Source organism: Procambarus clarkii, chromosome 74, assembly GCF_040958095.1.
Source record: "Procambarus clarkii isolate CNS0578487 chromosome 74, FALCON_Pclarkii_2.0, whole genome shotgun sequence".
NCBI classification, from domain to species: Eukaryota; Metazoa; Arthropoda; class Malacostraca; order Decapoda; family Cambaridae; genus Procambarus; species Procambarus clarkii.
The window spans coordinates 13006923-13031090 of record NC_091223.1 but is presented as its reverse complement, the minus strand read 5'-3'; the positions used below and the strand labels follow the sequence as shown (position 1 = coordinate 13031090).

General features: G+C 40.0%; 2 protein-coding genes and 1 long non-coding RNA gene across 13 annotated transcripts in view; 2 read left to right on the top strand and 1 right to left on the bottom strand.

The window, feature by feature from the left end:
- LOC123767324 (nucleolar protein dao-5) overlaps positions 1 to 3358 on the top strand; it is a 309470-nt gene extending 306112 nt beyond the window's left edge. For all 9 annotated transcript variants that reach the window (XM_069312947.1, XM_045756912.2, XM_045756913.2 and 6 more), the window contains one exon: positions 1892 to 3358. In XM_069312947.1, the coding sequence (XP_069169048.1) occupies positions 1892 to 2193 (302 nt within the window). In that variant the 3' untranslated portion in view covers positions 2194 to 3358. The remainder of the gene's footprint in view (positions 1 to 1891) is intronic.
- An 8173-nt stretch (positions 3359 to 11531) lies between these two features.
- Positions 11532 to 22379, bottom strand: LOC138356722 (uncharacterized). The gene is made up of 2 exons (XR_011224579.1): positions 22278 to 22379; positions 11532 to 12239 (listed from the first exon to the last, which is right to left on the bottom strand). It is a non-coding gene; the product is annotated as an uncharacterized lncRNA (long non-coding RNA).
- Positions 11929 to 24168, top strand: part of LOC123767323 (monocarboxylate transporter 10) — a 43842-nt gene continuing 31602 nt past the window's right edge. For all 3 annotated transcript variants that reach the window (XM_045756907.2, XM_045756905.2, XM_045756906.2), the window contains exon 1: positions 11929 to 12346. In XM_045756907.2, the coding sequence (XP_045612863.1) occupies positions 11929 to 12346 (418 nt within the window). The remainder of the gene's footprint in view (positions 12347 to 24168) is intronic.

Sequence of the window (24168 nt, the reverse complement as noted above, 5' to 3'; positions counted from 1 at the left end):
TATTGTTAACATGGGCAATAAACGCTTGGCATAATGTCGGCTACCTTGACTCAAAGCTAAAAGGATAAGGCCTGAGTTGCATTCCACGAGTTACCACTCCTTAATTGCAACAACTTGAAGGTAATAATTGGTTAGTGGCTAAAGAGTATTGTGAGAAGTATTAACATTAAACACAAAGTTGCGAGTTGACTTCATAAAGTATGTTGCCTTTTACCCCAAATGATAGAACATATGCCTGTTCATATATATATAGACCAAATTATATACAAACTGGGAATTCGGAATATATTGAAAATTAAAGTAGAGGAAATACAATTTCAGATATTGCTATCTTTGCAAAGCAGATTTCTCGTGCTTTATGCAAATTGATAGCTACTAGCAGATCCTCCCCCTCTAAGGTCTCCCCTCGTCGGGGCAAGGAAGTGCTCGCCTACAACTCCTGGGCCCCCCTCTCCCCCATTACCTACAGGCAGTGTGTATGCAGGAGAGACGCACAGGATTTAGGTCAATTGAGCACCTGCCAGTAGTTGTCCATGGGGATTGGTTGGTTGTATGGGCTGGGCTGGGGAAGAAATCTTCCCACCAGTGTGAGAGAATATGGTGTAGTCAATTTCCTTGTTGAAAAGGGGGCAGGGGCACCATTTGGGGTGACTACCCCTTTATGCACCAGCCAGCGCACTGCCTCCCATCCTATCCTGAGAGGTGGTTTCCCTAGGCTTCAGGGCCCAATCTTTTGAGAAAAATGGTGAATGGCAAACAAAGTAACTTCTCGAACATGAGCTAAAGATGAGTGATGGAAGAGCACAGACCCTGTTTTGTCTTTGGTTCACCCCCTTGGGTTTTTTGTCCCCCCCCCCCCCCCTCCACTTCCTTGTCAGCGTCTTAATAGCCCAAAGCTCCCCATTGGTGACTCGTCTCATCACCTGGAGTGGTTCCATCTATAGTTATTACAGCTGTGCCTTTTACCCCCTCTTTAATGAAGTAACAAGACACAATCACTATCGAACATGCATGATTCCTTGGAACACTGTACCATGATTGGTTCGTCATGAACATGCTCACATTTATGATTTATATACATACATAGCACCCTTTTAACAGGATACCTGTTACCTGGTGTGGCATTACATGTAACAACTTGCACACACCTAAATGTGACCTATTCCCTTTAGCCCACTTACCATTATGATAGTGGGAAATTGCAAGTTATTGTCCGAACTGCAGTGTCCAACTCGAGTCGTGCATTTCCTTGTAAAATGCCATGATTTTCAGGACAATCATAGTACTTTCTATCCTAACGTCCCACCATCACTTGTTCCTTGACCGAATTCGCGCTAAATCCAACTCTTTCATGTAGCTCACATCATATACTTTTGTTTATGTACTGGCATCCTGAATTTAAAGTGACTTTTGTATTTTGGCAATATATGCAGTGCTACATAATTTGCCTGACTCGGTGCCCTCTTTTTATAATTACTGTACTTGACAGCAGATCCTGATTGTACTGCTTCTATGCCTCCTGTCTCTAAAGCATTATTTTTAAAAGGTTGCAACAACATAATCTTTTAGTGGTGTAAATATACCACACCAATCTTTCATTTTCAAATTTTTTGCTTTACTGTGAGATGCCATGGGTTCTTGAGCCAGTTAATATTTTAGACTATAGCTTTGTAATCATTTTCAGAAACATTTTTTGGCATCTTTGCCAAACCAAGTTGATTTAAAGTTCTTATCTGTGAAATTCAAAATTCATGTAATGCATGAATTACAAATTATGGAATGTCTGCACTATACTGCCCATTTCCATCATTGTAGTTAATTGCATAATGTAAACTTGTATTAAGTGTAATGTGTAATGTACAGTATAATTGAAGTATATTCTCAATTGCAGGTGTTGCCACGAAGAGAACTATGGTCAGCAAAACCAAAACTACAACCACAGGAGAGAAGGTAGTTTCTGAAAAAACTGATAAGGCAGAAGTCATAGGAGCCATTCAGCCTGTTGTAAATGGGGAAAACAAGATTGCCGATGAAGAAACTAGTGTGGAGGTGATTGATAAGTGTGCGGTGGAAGATATAATGCAAGCCTCAACGGAGAAGGTATTCACTCAGAGCTCGCTCACTATGACCACCTCTGAACAGGTGGTAACCACCACAGACACAACCGAAGTGATAGTGAATGGAGATCATTGAGATGGTGACTAAGGAAAATGCATAGAATGAAATATTATATTGTTACCATTTTAAACTTTTGCATTTTCAGTCTTGGGGTCCAAGAGTGTCCAATTTTACCTAGTTGGTGTACTAGTCTGATTTTTCCAGTGACAATGAATAGTCGGGCTGATGGTGGAAAAGTATGGATATGTTTGGATCCTAGCTTGTGTATAGTCACCTTACTGCTAATGTTAGGAGCTGATATTCTTGCTTCACTAATAAATGTACAGTACTTGATTATAAAAAAAAAGTGGTAAGGATTTATCTTGCATATAGTGAAAGAATATTAGTTACTTTTCACTTTTAGTTAAGATTGCAAAAAAAAAGTTATTCAGTTACTGATTTAAGATGATTCAGAAATTTATTTTGCTTAAGTGCATGATGTCCATAATTATAGACAAGATGCAGTTTAAGCAAGTTTCCAAACTGGATTGCACGGTAAGATTTGCAGAAACGAAATAGAGCTTTAAGTTGAAAGTACTGTAATAAAAACTTGTAAATAGCTGGCAGATATTCCTGAGGTGCTAGTTCTCCTGTGTTGCATTCCGGTATTACCACTGCTTGTGAACTGTTGTACTTTGGATCCCTTCCCTCCCCCACCTACCCTGGCTTGTGTTTAGTCTAATAATGGCACCCATTTACACACACAATTATATATATTATAATTTATACATAATATATATATATATATAATTCTATAAATGTAATTATATATATAATATAATTATATATTATATGATTATATACAATATATATATGATTACCAGTGTGAAGCTTTGTCACTGGTTGGGGAAATGGATGTGATCAGTGTGGAGAAAAGGCAACAAAAGTGATGCTGCTGCTGATGTTAAAAAAGTGCCTTTATCCCAAACTTCTCCATTCCATATTAGTGCTGGAAAATTATTCTGAATATATAAAGAATTTATCCCCCAGGCATTATTTATTTATATAATCAGTTTTTAATGATTTTTATTAAGACATTGAAATAAAACAAAATTCCTATTAGGTATATTCTGTGCATTGTCCAAGATGAGTATTGTATATTTTGTTAGTTTGCTTCTTGTCATATTAAATGTCATTGGTTTCGCACAAGCCTCTGTAAAGTGTACTGATTATTGTATTGAAATAAAGATAAATATATTAATTTGTCTTTAATATATACTGATACAATTGAGAATATATATCGGCATTTATGCATCTTAGAGTACAATTTAACTTTCAGAAGAATGTCCCATTATTTGTAATATTTCCATGCATTTGGCGTATCAAGTGAAAGTAGGATTGTTAAATAAGTCATTGTCCTTAGTGTGCTAGGGCAGGAATGTATAGTGTTATATATAAATGAGACTTCAGAGCAGGATACTTGTGTAACTACTTACCTTATTGAAGCCAATTTGTTATACCTTGTTCACTTATGCATTGTACCTTTAAGGTAATTTTGTATAGAGACCCTCTAAAGAGCTGCTGCAAGGGAGGCATTTTTGTGCTGTTTATTTGATTTCGGTTTACCTTTGGCCTGTTTGGATGACTGGTAACTGTCCAAAATAGTTTCTCCACCTGGTTGTGTGTAGACGAATTGGGTAAGTGAATTGCTTGGTTCCTTCCCATTAAAGGGGAAGCTTTGCTTCAATTAAAGTAAACCATAGCTTTATTTTAAATGTTAACTCTTGTCTAGATTCTCAATAGTAGGCACAGACTTGCTTCACGATAGATGAAAAACGCTGAGCAGTGTGCAAGCGAGTACTATGCTGACACCCCAACCCCCTCTTTTCCTTCTCCAGACATTAAATGCATTGTCTTTTACCTAAATGGTAGGCAATTGTCCCCACCTTCCCAGCCACTTCTGTGGCAGTAGCACAACTTGCCCAGTGTGACCAGCTCTCCAATACAGTACTTGTATCTTCCTTGATGCTTGTAACAAGTGCTGTTTCTCGTTCCTTCCTTCACCAAAAATAGTTAGCAGGTATACCTAAAGTGTTGCATCTTATTTTGCATTTGGGAATTAGTGTATTGTGGACTTGTACCTTCGATCCTACCAACCTATTTGCTGTCAATTTCACCCTTGTGATGTTTCGAAAGTGCAAAGCTGTTTACCCCACCCCATCAGACATTCCCTTTGGTGTTGGTTCATAATGAGGCCCACTTTTCTGGCAGGTATGGATGGCTCCTGCTTCCCTCTTGCCAGCTGTGGCAGTGTACAAGCTAAAACACCCATCACCTAGGATAGCTTTGACCCAAACAGGAATCCTACCTGGATTGTACTTGGATGAAGTTCAGAGTTCTACTTCCCAAGCCTGGGCCAGGCTTGAGAACTTGGTTCAACAGGCTGTTTGAGTGGCCCTCAGGCCCATATATTCACTACAGCATAATTGATCTGGTCCTTTCTGCAGAAAACTGTTCAGTTTTTTCTTGAATTCCACTTTTGTTCCAGCATTATTTCTTAATACTTTTTGGGAGGATATTGAACAACCATGGACCTTTGATGTTCATAGTGTTCTCCTGCCTATGGCACATCTGTTCTTCACTGGCTCTTCTGCATTTACTAACATGTTGTTCACTACAGTATGTTTTGCTGCAAATTTGGCACTTAGCCCTCCAGTATTTTCCATGTACTGTATATTATTTTGTGTATTTCTCGTCTCCTATCTAGAGTACATTAGACAATCCCAATACTGTAGTTAACCATGGGTGCTTTATGTGCATGTGGTTTGTACATATTCTCTGTATTCAAAGTCAATTTTAGGAATCTCTCTTGCACTGAAGGGGGAAGTGAGTATTGAGCAGCATTAGATAGGAAATCACAGGAGATCCAAATAGTATGAGCATTGTGATGGGATGCCTAGATTTGAAGGTTCGTGTAATCAATTCCCCCCCCCGTCCCGTACGTCCCAAATCCTCATCCTTACCTCTTCCCGGTGCTATAAAGTCGTAATGGCTTGGCACTTTTCCCCGATACTTAAAAAAAAAAAAAATGGGATCCTCTTGGACGTAGGTTCGAACCCTGGCCACAGCCCTTGTGGATTTGTTCATTTGATGCATCACGCTGTTGTGATTTCTGTTTTTAACTTATTTTGTAATATTTACCCAGGGTTTCTAAGATTTCAAACTTCTGTTCTTTCTCTTCTGTCGATCCATATGGCCTAAAGGTAGAGCGACGGTCTCGCTTCATGCAGGTCACCATTCAATCCCTGATCGTCCAAGTGTTGGGCACTGTCTTCCTCCCATCCCAAATCCTTGTCCTGATCCCTTCCAAGTGCTATGTAGTCGTAATGGCTTCGCGCTTTCCCTTGAGTTCCCTTTCAGCCCTCTACCTGTGTTTCATTTTCCTTTCTCCATTTTTTCCCTTGTATTCTCACCATAATGTCAATATCTGAATTCACTATTTCAACTAATACTAACGTCTGGACTCTGGGCAGAACACGGTCTGTGAATGTGAAATAGATTGATATTTAGGATTGGGCCTCCCTTTAAGGGTGGAAGGGGACACTCCCTCTTATCCATGACGCTAAAAATCATTAATCCTGCAAAGTTTAATGAGGCTTTAACTGTACTTGGTGTCCGGAAGGGAGGCGAGTGCCAGACCCTGCCTTCAGCGTAATCGGCTGATAAACTATTTAGCGACTCAATTTCCTGGAATATAGCTTTCACTGCACATGAGCGATAGCCAAGAATTTGTTAAAAACTATGATAGAGCCACACTCATGACACAACTAAAATCTGAGAGTGATTAGGACTTAAATCTTGTAAGTCCGACCAAAGGAACCTGTATCTAGTCAAACACAAGACAAAGTTGAAGGTCCAAGGGTATACCACCAGACTAGTCCCAGAACTACGAAGATGGATTACATGAATTGAGCCTCACTTTGCTGGAAGAAAAGATTTAGGAAAGACACAAAAGACCACACAATTCTCGGGAATTGAAAGGGTAGAAAAAGATAAGACTAACACAGGTGCAAACTGTGTACCAAATGAGCCATAGACATCAAAAAAAGTTTTCCAGTTAAAATAGTTAACAAATGGAATGAATGTACCCTAGTACATATGATGTGTTGATATGCCAGTCACATAAAATAAAAAAGTAATATAAAGTAAATAACACTGCCTCTGACCTCTATACGATGTGAGAGCTGTGGGATAAATTCCAAAAGAATGAAAAACTAAATACTTAATACAACAAATGACTCCAACAACAATTAAAACAATTCCCATATTCTACTTGGCAATATGCAATACAAATTAAATACGAACATGTGACAGTTACGTTAATGGCAAAGAAAGGTGCAAATTAATACAATATACAATAAGGTGTATGCATCTACTGTTTCCTGGGAAGGCTATAGTACATGTTACTGCTTGAGAGCACGAAACGTATTCTGAAGACTGGCCAGAGGTGAGCTGCTTACATAGGGGGGCCAGGCTTAGTGTAGATGGCGCTGATGGGCAGGTAACTATCACCCGCAGCAGTTAAGGCTGGTCGACTGGTGAGTGGCGCTGGGCCCCAGATAGGTGTCCAGGTATCTCGGGTTATCTTGAAATGATTTCGGGGCTTTAGTGTCCTCGCGGCCCGGTCCTCGACCAGGCCTCCACCCCCAGGAAGCAGCCCGTGACAACTGACTAACACCCAGGTACCTATTTTACTGCTAGGTAACGGGGGCATAGGGTGAAAGAAACTCTGCCCATTGTTTCTCGCCAGCGCCCGGGATCGAACCCGGGTACTTGTGGGTGGAGTGGGAGGGGGGGAGTTGTCTTGTCTAGACACAGGCTTCTGAGCACGTATTGTTGTTGTTGTTGATGATTTCTTATACAGGAGTATGCACATATGTTGAATAGGCAGAATCTCCTTGCCTAAGCAAGAGATTATCGTAAATGCAAAGCTGATCATGTGTGCTCTAATGTCTAGAGGTCTCAGGCAAATCGGCTGATAAGGAAAGGATATGGACTTTGCTTGGAAAGCGGAGAAATTTCTGGGGCAAGGAAAACATAAGCCTATCGGGTTAACTGCGTAACACAGCTAGCTTATAATTTCAAGATCATGTAAAAGTTTGCTAAGTTTACGTGTTAAAATTAATAAATTTACACTGCTCAAACGCGTAACGGAAAATGTACGGTAGACAGGTACATGCAAATTGTATCTAGCAAGGGTTAATACATTCATTTATAAATGTAATAATAACGGCGCCTTTTAATTAATATTTGTAAATTTAATATTTATTATTATAAAATAAAATTCTAAGTTCCTCCAGTCTATGCCTGAGTTTTCCTTCCCGCCCAGAATAAAAATATTATTTAAGAAACAAATTGGGGTTGATAGCATGCTGCGTATATATGCAAACCACAATATTATTCAATATATCATAAAACAATACACCAATAGAACATGCTTACTCATTATAACCCTGAAGAACGTAACGTAGTGGAGGTGGGGTCCCTCTATTGTTTCAAGCGTGGGTTGGACATGTATATGAGTGGGATTGGGTGATTATAAATACGAGCTGCCTCGTATGGACCAATAGGCCTTCTGCAGTTACCTTTGTTCTTATGTTCTTATGAGCTAATCCCCTCGTGTCTCTCAGTTTCCTGGAAGTGTGTACGTCACTCGAGCAGGTCTGAACGCTCTGAAACAGCTTATCCCCACCTTTTCTCCGCATGTAGTGTGAAATATGGTCTGCAGTCATCTTTTTTTTTTATGCAAACTGCTCCTACTATCAAGAAGAAGAAATGTGGTCCTCCAAAGGCACTACAATAATTGTAAAATATTGACTTTTTAATAATCCTGACTGACTTTTTAATATTGACAAATGCAAGACCATACATGTAGGGCAAAACAACCCACGCCACAACTACCAAATTAATAATAACATTACATTGCGGCAGATCGATGGGGAAAATGATCTTGGAGTCAAAATCCACCACTCAATGAATGTTGCCCAGCAGGTAGGAACAGCAGTTAAAAAAAGCCTAACCAAACACTAGGAATAATCAAGCTTACCTTCGTTTTCAATGAAAAGAAGGTTGTGATTCAATTGTATAAAAATCTGGTGCTCCCCCATTTGGATTACTGTATCCAAGCATGGAGAGCCTCATTTTCAGAATAATAGAGCTGCTCTGGAGATGGTGCAACACCGGGCAACAAAAATCATTCCAGAGCTAAGTCAGCCCACGTGTGAGGAACGGTTTAGGGCCACAAGGCAACTCTAGCTAAACTCAAAGGGGAAATGTGACAAATCGTTGACTTTATTTATCTGCAACATAAGTTTTTGTCTTGAAATACTAAGAATTATAGAATATCTCATTTAAAACACCTTTATCGTTCCACTGATATTATCAGTACAGCAACAAAATCCATAATGTAAACAATGTAGAGTGATTCAACAGTGACCTGTGAACATTGAGTCTGCCCGAAACGCTGTCGGTACTAGTGGCTTTAAAAGAATGTAAACACATCATATTATGTACTCTCACAATACAATCTTGATGAGCTAATTTTGTCACTAGCTCATCAAGATTGTAACTTGCTTAGCTAAATGAATTGTGGGGTTCAGTCCCTGAGCCCATTATGTGCCTCTGTAACCCTTTCCACTACCGCCCACAAGATGGGTATGGGGTACATAATAAATGAACTAAACTAAACTATGTACTCTCACAAACCCAATGTACCTTCTTATATCTATATACACAAATAAATAAATAGATAAATAAATAAGTGACATGATCCGGGTGACAATTTTGAAAGGTGGTTGGTGATGGAGCCGAGAGATGGCAGCAGGGTGGCGGGAGCCGCAGATGGCAGCAGCATCTGTTTGTTTACTAGTGTAGTAGCAGACGCCATCACGGGAGGACGTGCGCCTGCGCCGCCCCCTGGCTTCCGTAACTCGCCTTCGGTAAGTTGGCCGTCACCAACGCTTGCCCTTCTTCCCTCCCATCAGGGACGGCAGGCTGCATGTCTGCCGGGGAAGGTGCATCTTCTGCCTTAGGGACAACACGAGGAGACTGCAAAATATGTGTTATTAAGTGTCTCATGTGGAGGTTACGACTCTCTCCAGGTGATGTGGCCATAACACAGTGCCAGGGTGTGCCACGAGGAGCCTGGTAGGCACTGGCTGCCGCCACTCGTGAAAGGTAGGCACTGGCTACCACCACACGTCTTAGGCAGACCCTGGCTGCCATCACTAAGACATGATTGTAAGACAAGATGAAGGTCAGACTAGCGTTGTGGTGATGCTCAGTAGTGTGTATATTCCTTATCATTGTTGCGATGGGTCAGGCAGAGCATGGTCCTTGTCACAGGTGGTCAGGCAGAGCATGGGAGTGTCATTGTCACAGGTTGTCAGGCAGAGCATGGGGTTGGAATAGAAAAAACATATACAGCACATATAGACACAATAAATGATAAAGAACTTAAGTTATTGGGATCATCTTAAAGCTCTCCAATGTGCTCCCTAGAAAGGAGACAAGAGCCGTATCAAATAATATATACTGTACTGTACATGGAAAATACTGGAGGGCCAGGTCCCAACTCTACACAGTAAAATGACAACATACTAGAGTGAATGATATGGAAGGAAATACAGAATAGAGCCAGTGTCATAGATGCCATATGCACAATCAGAGAACACTGAACATCAGAGGTCCATGGTTGTTCAATATCCTCCCAGCAAGTATAAGAAATATTGCTGGAACAAAAGTGGAAGTCTTATGGGCTTTGTGCCTTCTTTTGATAATTGCTTCAAGAAATAACTGAACAGTTTTCTTCAAGAAGTGCCAGACCAACCAGGCTGTAGTGGGCCTGTGGGCTGCTCCAAGCAACAGTCTGTTGGACCAAGTTCTCACAAGTCGAACCAGGCCCCGGGCTGGGTTTGGGGAGTAGACAAATTCCTAGAACCTCATCCAGGTACAATCCAGGTAGTGTCATTGCCACAATTGGTCTGGTAGAGCATGGGAGTGTCATGGCCACTAAGTAGTTCTAACATATTCCAGTTCTTTAAATCATTGTTGACTCTTATGCTCTCAAAACTGAGCAGATGTCTGCACAAATGCTTCATTTCTTCCAGTAGATTCCCTGGAATAATCTCTCTGTAGATGGAAGGAAAAATTATTGCCCTTGGTATTAATTTCTTCATCTTTGGACTGATCCAAAAAGAAAGAAAGAAAGACAGAAATTCAAAGCGATCATTCATGGTTTTCAAGACAGTTGAAAGTGGGGGGGGGGGATTTTTTGTCTGCTCTAATTCCTTGGGTTTGGTAAAAAAATTAATCTATTTTGCTTTGAATGTTAGTGTATGCTTGGTTTGATCAGCCAAATGTTCATCATCTTTGTCAGATTCCAATGTTGTGTTTGTGTCTTATGGCATTGTGACACACTTCGTCCAAATCATTATTCCTGAATTTTTGTAGTATAGTACCTTGTACTATGGAGTGACCAGAGGTTAATCAGCAATTTTGCATAAGTTGGACAACTGGGTGCTACAGCACAGAAAAAAGGCTTTGGTTGTACTGTAGATTAAAACCATATTTATGATCAAAGCTTATGATCAAGATTATTTATGGAAGACAAAAACCATATTTATGGCTTTCAAATCCTTCCATTCTCTACTCATCTCTCATGACTTTTACTATGCTTTCTGAGGTTAAGGTTAGGTGAAATGTGGGGTTGGCAGAATCAGATAGCTCAGAATCAGATATTAGTGCCAACATGTGATGGTAGCCAATTAGCAATTGGAAAAGTATTTTGCCTATTTTTATTATTTTTGCTTGTCGGTACTTTTTAGTCCAATTAGTTCTTAGAAGGGTTTGATTTATAGATAATTGAATCATCTGAAGGTCATTATGGACTGGATCAAGTACTAATATTCTGTACCTGCCTTTACTATGCATTGTCCTATACTGTACTATACTGTACAACGTATGGGTACAGCCAGGCCTTGGCTTATAGAGCAACTGAGGGTCTTACAGTGGAGTTTTGAACAACAGTACACTCAAAACCTTATTTATACTTAGCTGTTATTGCTTTCTATTAAAATTATGTTAGTTTTGATAAATGTATTTTTATTTTGCAGTTGATGGCCCATGCAAACGAAAAAAAAAGATCTTGGCAAAACTTCAACATACATCATTTCGGGACAATTATTATAGTGTGTTCGAAAATTCTCATTGAAGTCGTTTTTCCTCAGTGAACATCAAGTTAGCATCCAGAAAGTGAACTGTGTATGACATTTAAAATATTTCAACGATTACTTCTACTTAAGTACAGTAATAAAAAAGCAACTGTTAGAATTATCATTGTGAATTATGTCAAGATTTTATTAAATTTACTGCAATTTTAGTAATTATAATTTATTGCAAATTAATATTATAGTAAATATTTATTATTTATTTGGATTTTTTGGGCTTATACGTAAATGGAAAATGTATGTGATAAAACAAGCAAAATCTTATGGTAGGATTATCACTTGTACGCCCTAAATTTAAATAAATACTGTGCATAAATGCTAATACAGTACATATTTATATAAATGCAGAAACATGCTTATACAGTATAAAATAATAAAAAAATCATGAAATCCTTTTAAAAGTATGATGCTTTTATCACACTCTGCTTTTATTATCGAAAAAGCTAAATAAGTGAAAATATATACTCGGCCACTGATACATTATCAAGATAACCAGATACTATACTCAAAACATAGATCGTAATAATTAATAGCAAGCATAAAAATGGCAGTAACGGGTGAAGCAGAAGAGCCTATGATAGAGGAAGGAGCCCATTCCGTTGTCCTTTCCGCCAACAACAGTGGTCAGGTAGAGGAAAATAGGCCTACTGTTCGATTAAAAGGCGGTGCAGAGGCTACACCTCTAACAGAGTTCTCGGCTATGGAGAATGGTCACGTACAAGCAATGGTTTCGGATGAGCCCACCATAGCAGAAAAAGTTGCCATGGAAAATTATGATGTCCCAGCTCATGTCCTTGCCTTTGTCCCACCTGATGGAGGGTGCCGGGCATGGCTTGTTATGTTTGCTTCCTTCCTCTGCAATGGAATTATATTCGGTACAATAAATTCAAGTGGCTTGATTTATAATGATCTTGTGAAAAAACTTGAAGATGCTGGGGACCCTAATGCTGCATTTAAGACATGTAAGTGTTACACTTAATTTTCTTTTGAATATTGAATTTAATACTGCATATCCAATATAGTACTGTATTGTATTAGACTACAGTATTATTATAGTATACAGATAGTATTACTTAAGTATAATATAATGTGTTTTTTATTTATATGTTAATACTGTAATTTTATTTTGAACTAACTTGCCATCTTCTTACTTAGACCAAGTGCATGAGATAATGCTGAACATTTTGTATTTTATTACTTAATCAAAGGACTCGAGTCTGCTAACCTTGTTGTTAATGCACTTGGCTGTGAGCCAGTTGTATTTGGGATTGTTCCATGGGGTAGAACTATTTATTTAGGCACATTTCCTCACAGCTGATGCCTCTGTTTACCTAGCAGTAAATAGGTACTGTACCTAGGAGTTGGTCAACTGTTGTTTGCTACCTTTCCCAGTATGTAACCCACAACAGATGCCTAATTCACTAGGACCTATTTACTGCTTGGTGAACAGAGTGAAAGGAAACATGCTCAACAATTTTTGTCCTGCCTGGAAACAAAACATAGGGTCCCTTGGGTATGAGCTGAAGACATAGACCATTGTGCTACAGGACCCATTTTTCTAAGTTTTATTTTTAAAAATAATAATATTATTATTATTCACACCTTTGTGAATAATAATATTCATTTTTGTGAATAACAAGAAGTTGTTGTTGTTATGGATTCAGCTACTGGGAACAAAAAGTTGCAAGTAGCACGGGCTATGGTGAGCCCGTAGTAGACTTGCCTGGCACAGGAGCGGGGCTGTAACTGAACAACCTTGTTAAGTGTGCTGGCTAAGTCTGTTGTTGTTGTTTTAGATTTAGATACGCAGAACGAAATGCCCATGTAGCACGGGCTATGGTGACCCCGCTGTGGTAGAGCTCTCCAGACATCTCGTTGGAGGTGGCTGTCTGGTGTTGACTTGACTTAGAGGAGGTATTGTAGCATGTAGGTGTTGAGGGTGATAGGAAGAGGCAGCTTTCCACAGCTATGCAGGGGAATTGCATAACACTGGCAAAGTAGGAAGATCTACAGTCGACAAATTTGTTATACCTGCCAAAGATTTGTGGCTACATATCACCCCGGACAATTCTTGAACGTTTGTGATAGGGTTGTCAAATTCATAGCTTTCTTCACATTGTTACATGATGATGTAGAGTGCGTGATTACATTTGGTTAGATCTACGTCAGCAGGTGATGTAAATTCTTCAAATATACTTATAACCAAGCCTAATCCTATCAGTAACATGTCTAGAAATCTGCTAACCTTATTACATGGCCTTTAGATATATGGCTCTTCTTGCATTGTAGCATGATGATATTTGAAATGTCCGTCGATGGCTTGGGGGATCTTGAACCTTACAGGCTTCCTATCTCACAGTAGGAATTTATATTAAATTGTTTTGTTATCGTATATTATTGCCCTCAGGCTGTGTACATAAGCAATCTGTTATAATCTTTAAAATTAAACGCTTTCGGAAAAGTCAACAATATTATCATACATTCGAAGGCAATATAGGAGGGAAGCCGCAGATGAAAGACTTGTCCATCATTAATGATTAGGTTATGTGCGCTTCCAGTAAGTAGGCTGTTACAGTTCATGTCGTGAGGAGCTGAGTGCATTTAGGAATGTGATAGACTTAGTCGCTTACACTTAACGTCAGTTTTAAAATGCATGTATAAAGTTTCGTCTGGTGCATGGAATCCCAGTTATTTAAAAACTCACAATAGCTCAGAATAGGAGCTTGTCTCTCGTCTCGACGACTGCACTTCCGGTGCTGGGAATCGGCTTAAATGGCTTGGGAGACGGAATGGTCTGTGAGCAGAAGTCACTATACTGTGGTCTGGAGTGGGAAGGGTTAGATACTAAATTGGAAAGCGAAGCGATACTAAGTATATCCCACAGTGCAGGAACGTCATGTTGTTGTATCCACTTGATAAAGATTGTGGATTCGATAAATTATGAGTTTAGTTGGAGGTTTAATAATTCATTTTGAGGGAGGTTGATCTTCGATTAATTGATTGATGAAGATTAAGCCACCCAAAAGGTGGCACGGGCATGAATAGCCCGTAAGTGGTGGCCCTTTGGGGCCATTTTACCAGTATCAATAGATGATACTGGAGATGTGTGGAGGTGCGACTGCACCCTGCGTGACGGGAGATGTCTCCCGTGTGCGATAGTATTCATAGGGCGTCTGTGCAAGGGCTGGGTGAGGTAACATTATTGTTTTAGTGTAAAGATATTAATAAGTGATACGATCATTGACACTGAGGATATTGAGCTCCATCGTTTCGTATTTATTTTTCAATTCCTGCAAGCATTCTTTCAGGCACTTTAGCAAGCACTATAGACACACAGAGATCACAATAACGTGATGCATCAAATGAACAAATCCACTAGGGCCGTGATGAGGATTCGAACCTGCGTCCGGGAGCATCCCAGACACTGCCTTAATCGACTAAGCTACGACTTGGATTTGTTCAAGCACTATAGCACTGGGTATTACATGTTAGTGGCATAATCAATTAAGGATCTAATATATGCAAGTCACATCATACTTGCCCCAACGCTGGGACGGTCAGTACCCCTCCACAACAACCTTGAGTCGTGAATGTCTACATTGACCACCCAGTCTAGTTACAACGTGATCAAGTGCGACTTCAAGGCCAAGCAGGATATTTGGGTCTGGTACCGTAGTCAAGTTAAGAGCTATCACCAGTTGCATCTAGTAAACATCTTCCGTCTGGGTGAGTGTGTTTATACCCAGTGGATAATGTTGTCACCATAACTTACAGCGTGGTAGTGGTTTTTTTAGGTACAGAGTACAGCGTTTAACTTTGAATAAACATTACATTCATTAATACACTGAATACGCTAAAGGTAAACTTCAGATGTCAGAATGTGTTGATGATAACGTTTCAGTGAAGGTGAACGTTTCAGTATACAAGGTGCTGATATCACAATGGTTCAAACTCCTCCCCTGCGTCGAGACATGTATCTGAGGGTATGATAACTTAATTATGGTGATAGTCTTGTATGACCGTCTTGGCAGTCTTATATCACACTGGTATTCGATGGTTCGGTCTGCGAGGAGAGCGGTACTGAAGCACTTTATTGAACCGAGTGATGGAATACAGATTTTTATGGAAAGGAAAAAGCATTAGCTGAAATATATAATAAATTGGTCCTAGATCTGGCGTCCATTGTGAAAATAAAAATAAAAAAACTCACAAGGTACCTGAACACTTAAGATGAATTTGACGCAGTAAATTGATAAGAGTTTTATGACTATTCGTGCCTTATTTTTTTAATGAAACTACAGCTTTTTGCAAAACAAACTTGAGATAATGCACTTTACCCCTAATAAAAGTGCTGCATTTAGATCTGTAAATAAACAAATACATTTCTTGTAGGATTTACTGATTATTCAAACCTCGAGAAAGGTTTCACCATTTTTCGAACCCCGTTTAACTATATATAATCTAATTTTTGTTTTAACTATATGTAATTGATTTACAATGTGATTCTGATTTGAGGGGTTTTTTTTTAGTGTTGATGTAAATTTTATCAATACCTGAAATTAAGTCCATGTTTGGAAACACGTCTGTGAACAGCTGTTTCTCTAATGTACATTAAGAAATCTCGGCTTCGTTCTCAACTTACTGATGTTCATCTGAATCCAATACTCAAAGAGGCTGTAGCTCAGTCATTTGCTCCAGACTTTGATGCTCTGTGCCAGACCATGAGAGGCCAAGTGTAAGGAAGCAGCATTACCAGGCAGTAAGGTAAAAAAAAAATATATATAATATATATATATATATATATATATATATATATATATATATATATATATATATATATATATATATTCATCCACTATATATATATAGTGGATGAATGGACATAACAAAGGGGAACAAATCCACAAGGGCCGTGACGAGGATTCGATAATATATATATATATATATATATATATATATATATATATATATATATATATATATATATATATATATATATATATATATATATATATATATATATTATCGAATCCTCGTCACGGCCCTTGTGGATTTGTTCCCCTTTGTTATGTCCATTCATCCACTTGTAAACCACTATCATGTCACCCCTAACTCTTCGCCTTTCCAGTGAATGCAATTTAAGCTTTGTTAATCTTTCTTCACATGACAGGTTGGGGAATTAACTTTGTCATAAGAAACAAAATAAAAGATTGAAAGGCTCCTGTCTTCACAGAAAAAATAGACCCCACTGTACCCACCGAAACACGAATAGATGTTCAGCAGAAAATAGAGAACCACTGGCTGAATTTCAAATAAATGGACCTAAACCATTTCACACAGATACACCAGACGATCATGTCTAGCCCCGCGATAACAAATGATTTTGACTCCTCTGACCTAAGCTCTATCTTCGGCTTGGGCCCCTCCCCCCCATCCCCTGCAGCCACGGGCGTCTGAAAGAGCCTAATTTTTAATCATATCGTAGTTAAGGTGCGAGTCTGGGGTGACAAGACGCTGACTCAATCACACTGTCCTGCTGCTAAGATTGATTGATGAAGATTGAGCCACCCAAAAGGTGGCACGGGCATGAATAGCCCGTAAGTGGAGGCCCTTTTGAGCCATTACCAGTATCAAGAGCCGATACTGGTGATCTGTGGAGGTGCGACTGCACCCTGCGTGACGGAAGATGTCTCCCGTGCTGCTGCTGCTAAGATTTTCTCGAGGTTAACTACGTTCTTGTTTTACATTCAGCTACTTGGAATAAAAGTTCCAACGTAGCACGGGCTATGGTGAGCCCGTAGTGGACTTGCATGGCACAGGAGTGGTGCTGTAACTCTTAAACCTTAACTATGTCATATGTACGAGTTTTATAGTCAATCCAAGTCTCCTAGCATGCGTTTGTGTGTATTGTTTAGTTATTATAATTTAAAGGTTTTATTTTGTTTCAATTTGTGAACCTTTGCGTAGCTAATACAAGGAATCGATCCTATTATTATATTAAACTGGGTATTACATGTCAGCTCGTTGATTTGTTCAATTGTGGAATCGTGAAAATACCATTTTGTCATAAGCAACAAAGTTTTCACACTGAATTAGGGACCAAATGTGGGAAATGATCAATGTACAGAGTGTTTGAATCTCAATTTAGTCGACACGTCTACCAAAAACGTATAAACGCATATTCCGCTGTATAATCTAACCTATTCCGGTATCTTTAATATAAATTGGATAAGTTTAGATTTAGGAAAGACTTGGGTAAATACTGGTTCAGTAACAGGGTTGTTGATTTGTGGAACCAATTGCCGCGTAACATGGTACCAATTGCCGCGTAACATGGTACCAATTGCCACGTAACATGGTGGAGGTGGGGTCCCTCGATTGTTTCCAGCGTGGGTTGGACATGTATGTGAGTGGGATTGGGTGGTTATAAATAGGAGTTGCCTCGTACGGGCCAATAGGCCTTCTGCAGTTACCTTTGTTCTTATGTTCTTATCTGACCTCAGGCATGACACGATGCGCAATATTTGTTGGTCTTAATGCCTATTAGCAGCTTACTGACCAACCAGCAAATATATTTTAGTCCAGGATAAAAGTAGTCGTGGACCACTTTAAAGCAGGTCTCTGCAACCCGTTCCACCACCCTCCACGGGATGGGTACGTGCTGGCATAGTAAATGACTAAACTAACTAACAGGGTACGCCTCTGGGTGTATATTAAGAATGCCTCCCTGGACACACACGTCCACTCAAGGTCACGCGCAATCAATCTGGGCTTCATCGTGACTTGTCAGCACTTGTTGACCATTATGGCTACGGATTTTTTTACTTGCCGATGTTCTTATGTCTAACGTCGTAGTCGCCCGAAAATGATGGTAGGCTGAGGTTGGATAGAGGTTGGCATGGGGGGTAGAAATAGCCTAAGCTACTCTATCCCTTTGAGCTGTATTTCTTTCTTGTCTCAATAAACTTGAACTTGATAGAGGTTGTAGGGTTTATATCACTATCCCTGCAAGGGCATGCCGACTGCAAATATTGAAGGCAGAGTTTCCTACTTCGTTTCTCGCTCTTTGGTACTTCAGTTCTTTAAGTGTGACGGAGAGATTTTTAACTCTACACTTTCAATCTTTGCGCTCCTCGAGGCATTCACCATCAATACGTCCACATATTTTTGTCTTGGAAATCAAGACCACTATTCATCAAGTACTTAAAGTGTCCACTTGAGAAACCTGTACATTTTTTCTCGATCATTACGGCTTAATTTGCATTTATCAAACTGTTTATGAGCTCCGAAGCGCTACGCCATTGTCGATAACAATAACATTGGGGTCCGAGAACGACCAGCTCGTAAACAGGTTTTGTGAGAGGATGTGTAAATAATTTATGTATCTTTGCCCAGCATGTTTTCTTAAAGTGTTCAGGATTCTGAGATCGGGTATAAATTTATTATTTAGATCTATGTATGTAGGCCTAACACTTAAGTATGGGAAGGGGATCGGTGTGGGAGGGGAGGTCAGTGATGGTAGTGGGAGGGAATGGGTCAAACGAATATCATCGGCTGCATATTCACTGTTGATCAACATAAGAACTGCCTTTAGTAATCTTAATTACGCCTTCATACAACATACTTCAGACTAGATATGGAAAACGCACCACTAGCCCAGCACCGCTCCTGTGGCAGGTAAGTCCACTACGGGCTCACCATATCCCGTGCTACTTGCCCCGCTCCTGTGGCAGGTAAGTTCACTACGGGCTCACCATATCCCGTGCTACTTGGAACTTTTTGTTCCCAGTACCTGAATCTAAAACAACAACAGCAGCAGCGTGGAGTCCTTAGCATATCTCCTCAAACACAGCGAACTTGAACAAAAGTTAAGATATCATGGCACCAGACTGGTCCCAGAGCAGAGAAGAAAAAGCTGAAGGAGTAAAACCTCACATTACTGGACGATAAGAAACTGGGGAGACAGACTGTTTACCGTGGACGGTGCACGAGGAAGATACACAGACGGCAACAACGCACCCAAATGTTGCCAGATCAAAAGTAAACTGTTTTCAAGGAAACATTAGACACAATCTGAAAGAAGTAGAGGACCAGCTGGGTTGTAGTCTATAGGTTACACAAACAGCCTATTGAGCCAAGTTATCTCAAGTCGAGCCTGCTCTTCACTCCCCAGCTTAGGGGGAGTAAAACTCCCAGAACCCACTCCAGGTACACTCCAGGTAAATGAGCCACAGATACATTAGAAAGGTTTTCAGTGCGAGAATAAACACGTGGAATACGGCCAGAAGTGTAGTGGAGACAAACTCCAAACACAGCTACAAATGTAGATAAATACAACCCATTAGGCTTTGAAATCTACACATGAATCAATTAAGTGTGGAAAGGCTGGACACAAGGGCCGTAACTCATCCCCAACAAGTATAAAAAAAGTAAGCAAGCTTAAAGAGGGAAGCAAACAGTGAGGTAGTGTATAGGGTCTACCCCCAGTGACCAGTCCTGGGCGCCTGGCCGCCTGACCTCCAGCAACAAGGACGACGCTCTACCAGTGAACGGCTCCTACATCTCACGAAGGTTACGGGCTCACCATAGCCCGTGCTACATGGACACTGCGTTCTGAGTAGCTAAATCTAAAACAACAATAACTCACGAAGGGTCCGTCTAATTGCCCAAACCTACTCAAAACACTATTAATTGGGATGGGACGAAAAGCATTACCAATTGCAATGGCTTTGTGGAACGGAATTTAATTGAGTCTGCCCTAATCAGTCAATGTCCAAATCTTCTAAATGTTAGTATTGGTTACCTTGAGGTGCTTCCGGGGCTTAGTGTCCCCAAGGCCCGGTCGTCGACCAGGCCTTGGTATGTACAAACTTGACCCAGTTTTAAGTTATAATATTGCACAACAGTTTAAGAAAAAACTGTGATAGGGAGAGTTACATTGTCTTATAACAATATTATATTAATATATTTTATGTGTGCTCAATGAGGCGTTTTCTTTAATCTTTTATTCTTACCGCTTAAATCCTTCTGACCACTCTAAGCTAATCTGTACCTTTTTCTGGTTAAATCTTTCCCCAGGAGATGGTGGTCAGGATCTAGTGTCTGCCTCCACTCTTCCTTTGTGATTTCTTTCAGTCCGGTGTTGACAAAGGCCCTGATCGGCCGAAACGTTCATCTTTCTTTTCCATTTCTCTGTGGATTTTCCGCATCAAATGATCAGTGTTTCGTGATCGTCAATAGCATATATATATATATATATATATATATATATATATATATATATAATGTGTGTGTGTATATGTGTACGACTGGCGACGTACAGTCACCACACAGAGAGACCGGGGCATTAAGAGAGAGACAGGAAGGCAGACAGACAGAGGCAGGCAGAGACAGAAACAGTGATTGAAAGACAGGAAATGAGAAGAGGAAGAGCGGGGGAAGATTGGGGGAGAGGAGGCGGGGATTAAAGTTGGAGAGGGGGAAATACGGGAAGAAAGGGAAGGCTAGGGAAAGAGAGATGGGAGAGGAGGGGGGAGGGGTAAGAGAGACCCGGGTGAAGCTGGGTAACCCTCCCCTCCCCCCTCCCCTAGTAGTTTATAATTTAGGCATGTCATGCGGCCCTTTGCAAGCGCACCTACGGTCTGCACTAAGGATACTCTAATTTGGTCATTTAACGCCCAAAATTACAGTTTTTATAATTTAAATCACCTTTTAATAGATTTGCTACATAGCCTTCCCGCCTCGGTGCCTTCCTTTGATAATTACTTACGTTTAATAGATTTCAAAAGCACAAAAGAAACACGAATGCAGCTATGAGGCAAATATGGTTGGCAGACATAATGGCGTGGCTGCCAAAGTTACGTACACAAATAGAAAACTGGCATCCAGATTCATCATTTGCAATTTTTTCACTGCATTCAAGTTCAAGTTCAAGTATGTTTATTGAGATAAGCGAGAAATACATCTCAAAGGGATAGAGTAGCTTAGGCTATTTCTACCCCCCTTCACTTCATTATTCGTCAGCAAAGTTTGGGTTCAAAGATTTTAAAATTGGATCACGTGCTTAGTTTGGTCACAAAGGCAGTGGACTATATTCAGAGGCCGTGCTCTCAACCACCGCCAATTCAGCCATTTGTTGGAAGATATGGATAATCAGTTTACCGTAAATAAATGTTCATTTTGAACTGTTGTCATTTTTGTACAATGTATGTATTGATGTTGCGTAGAAGTCTATGTTGCCGTTTAAAATTTAGCTTTTTTCTTTGGTTGAACTACTTCATTACTTTGCATTCATGAATGTGGCTAGCTGCTCAACCATTTGTATGCACATTGTATGTTTCTAAGTTTAAGTAATAAAAACATTCTGCAATAATTTGTATTAAATGACTTCAATTAGTCGTCGCGTGGCCCTCATGACAACACAAATGTGGCCCATATGGCCCTCAAGGGGGACCCTCAGTTTGACATGCCTGGTGTGTACAATCACCAACCAACTGACTGTCGTAGCGGACTGTGGCTAGTTTACTGTAGACTCCTTGTTAATGTGAGTAGTCGAGCGAGGGTCTTTATCAGACCCCACAGTGATAGCATAATTATAGCTCTGGATATTACAGTCGAACAATAACAACATGGAAGATATGTCGGTATATTCTTACTCTTCAACTCTAATATCCAACAGTTAGTTATCTGTCTGAAGTTATTATCACTTTGGGTCTATTCTCCCTCTCATAGGGATCACTTTGGGTGCACCATTGGCACCTTTGGGTGCACCATTGGCACCTTTGGGTGCCAGTGTGGAGATTTTAGTTAACACCTTAATATGGTACTTAGCAAACTGGTCTTACTTAACAGCAATTAAGAGTGACAACTATCTCCCATGCTCCGCCTACTGACCTTGTACATAGTGCGTTTTATTTTGTAACTGCTAACTGGTAGCCATGATGTGGAGAGTAGATGAACTGGTAGCCGCAGGCAGGGCGTGATATACGGACTGATGTAGATACAGGCAAGCTTCCAAGCCGAAGAGAAAATAAAACATTGTTATCAGATGATGTAATCAAGACCATGCTAGAAGGGCATTTCAAATATTTATTTAAAATAAACAGTGTAAACATTGAGATTAAAATTTATGATAATTGCTAGGCTTGTATAGACAAGAGACACCTTCAGCACTTACAGCACATGGCCGAAAAAGCCTACAAAACAGTTGGCGTACTTTCAATAGTCAAAAACTGTGCCCCCCAACTCTGCTCTTCTCACACTATATTACTCATTAAGTTGTCCCTGTTCTACGGGCTCACCATAGCCCGTGCTACTTGGAACTTTTTGTTCCAAGTAGCGAATCTTGAACATATCCCTGTGTAACCTTTCATATTTGTGCATGGGCAGTAAACTACTGCCCAATTCAGTAAATTCAGTAAACTACCTCACACCCATCACCACAGCACAAATCAGCTATCAGCGATATTGCAAGTTCTGTCTTCAGATAACCTAACACATTGTAGCACACCCAATGTGCTATAAAGTTTACTATCTATCAATATAACGTTGGTCATCTATATCAGTTGTCATTGTCACCATCTTACTTTATTTAATGTTATTTTCAGTAAATATGTTAACTCAAATTAGTTTTACTTTTCAGTGTATATTTCGGTCATTAGTTATATTTCTTTGTTGTAGATTGACTGCTTAATACCTGGTTGATGGGGTTCTGGGAGATCTTCTACTCCCCAAGGCCGGCTCGAGGCCAGGCTTGACTTGTGAGTTTGTTCTAATTCTTGACTGTTCTTGTACCTTAAAGTTCACTTCACGTTAGCTTCAAGTCGTGCTCGAAACGCCATTCGTGTTTTGAGCGACTCTTGAGTGCCTTTGAGAGATCGTACCACTTAATCATCCAATTCTGTAATTGCACAAGCCACTTTACCTTTTTGTATGATTATAAATATATAAATACAATGATTTGTGGTCGCGCGGAGACCTCCATGTATTAGCCTTCAATAGTTAGTTGTCGAACAGTCATATATAACCTATCTTTCTGCTCACTTGGGGGGTAGAAATAGCCTAAGCTACTCTATCCCTTTGAGATGTATTTATTGCTTATCTCAATAAACATACTTGAACTTGATTCTGCTCACAAACACTCACCTATACTTTCTCCATATTATTATTGTGGATTGCATCGTATATATTCACTAATATAATTAGTGAATATAAATATGATGATGAGGTTAGTAACTGAGAGGGAAGGTAAAGTTGTCCCCGTAACTCCCCTTGCCACTTCGGGAGAGGTATAAGGTGTTTATGTAGCTTCAAGTACCGTAAAGAACTCCCAGGTCCCCATCAAGCAGGTAATCACTAAGGTGGTTGTATGTGCGGAGTGCATTAGTACTTCGGCCATGAGAGACGACGGTGGCTGGCGGTGAAGGACCGATCTTCTGCTGGCCACAGGATCCTCTGTGATGGTTCGCCCTACGATGTCTCTCTAACTTATGTCCCTGCTTGCTTGCTGGCTTTTGCGTTTTATAAGTTTTAATTTTCCTGCATTGAGTTAAATTGTCAATTTTGATTACGTTTATTTTTTGTCTAGGGCTTTGTTTTCTTAGGTTTATTAGCCTTTTGTTCAGGGTTATCATATTGAGAGCCCCGTGAAACTCGTTTTCTTTAATTGTAAAAAAAATGTGGGATTCTGCACAGAAAATATATACAAACCCGTGAAACTAGACTAGAATTTGTCAAGCATTTACTCGCCCACTCATGGCGGCTTTGTTTACACTTACGAGCTCCA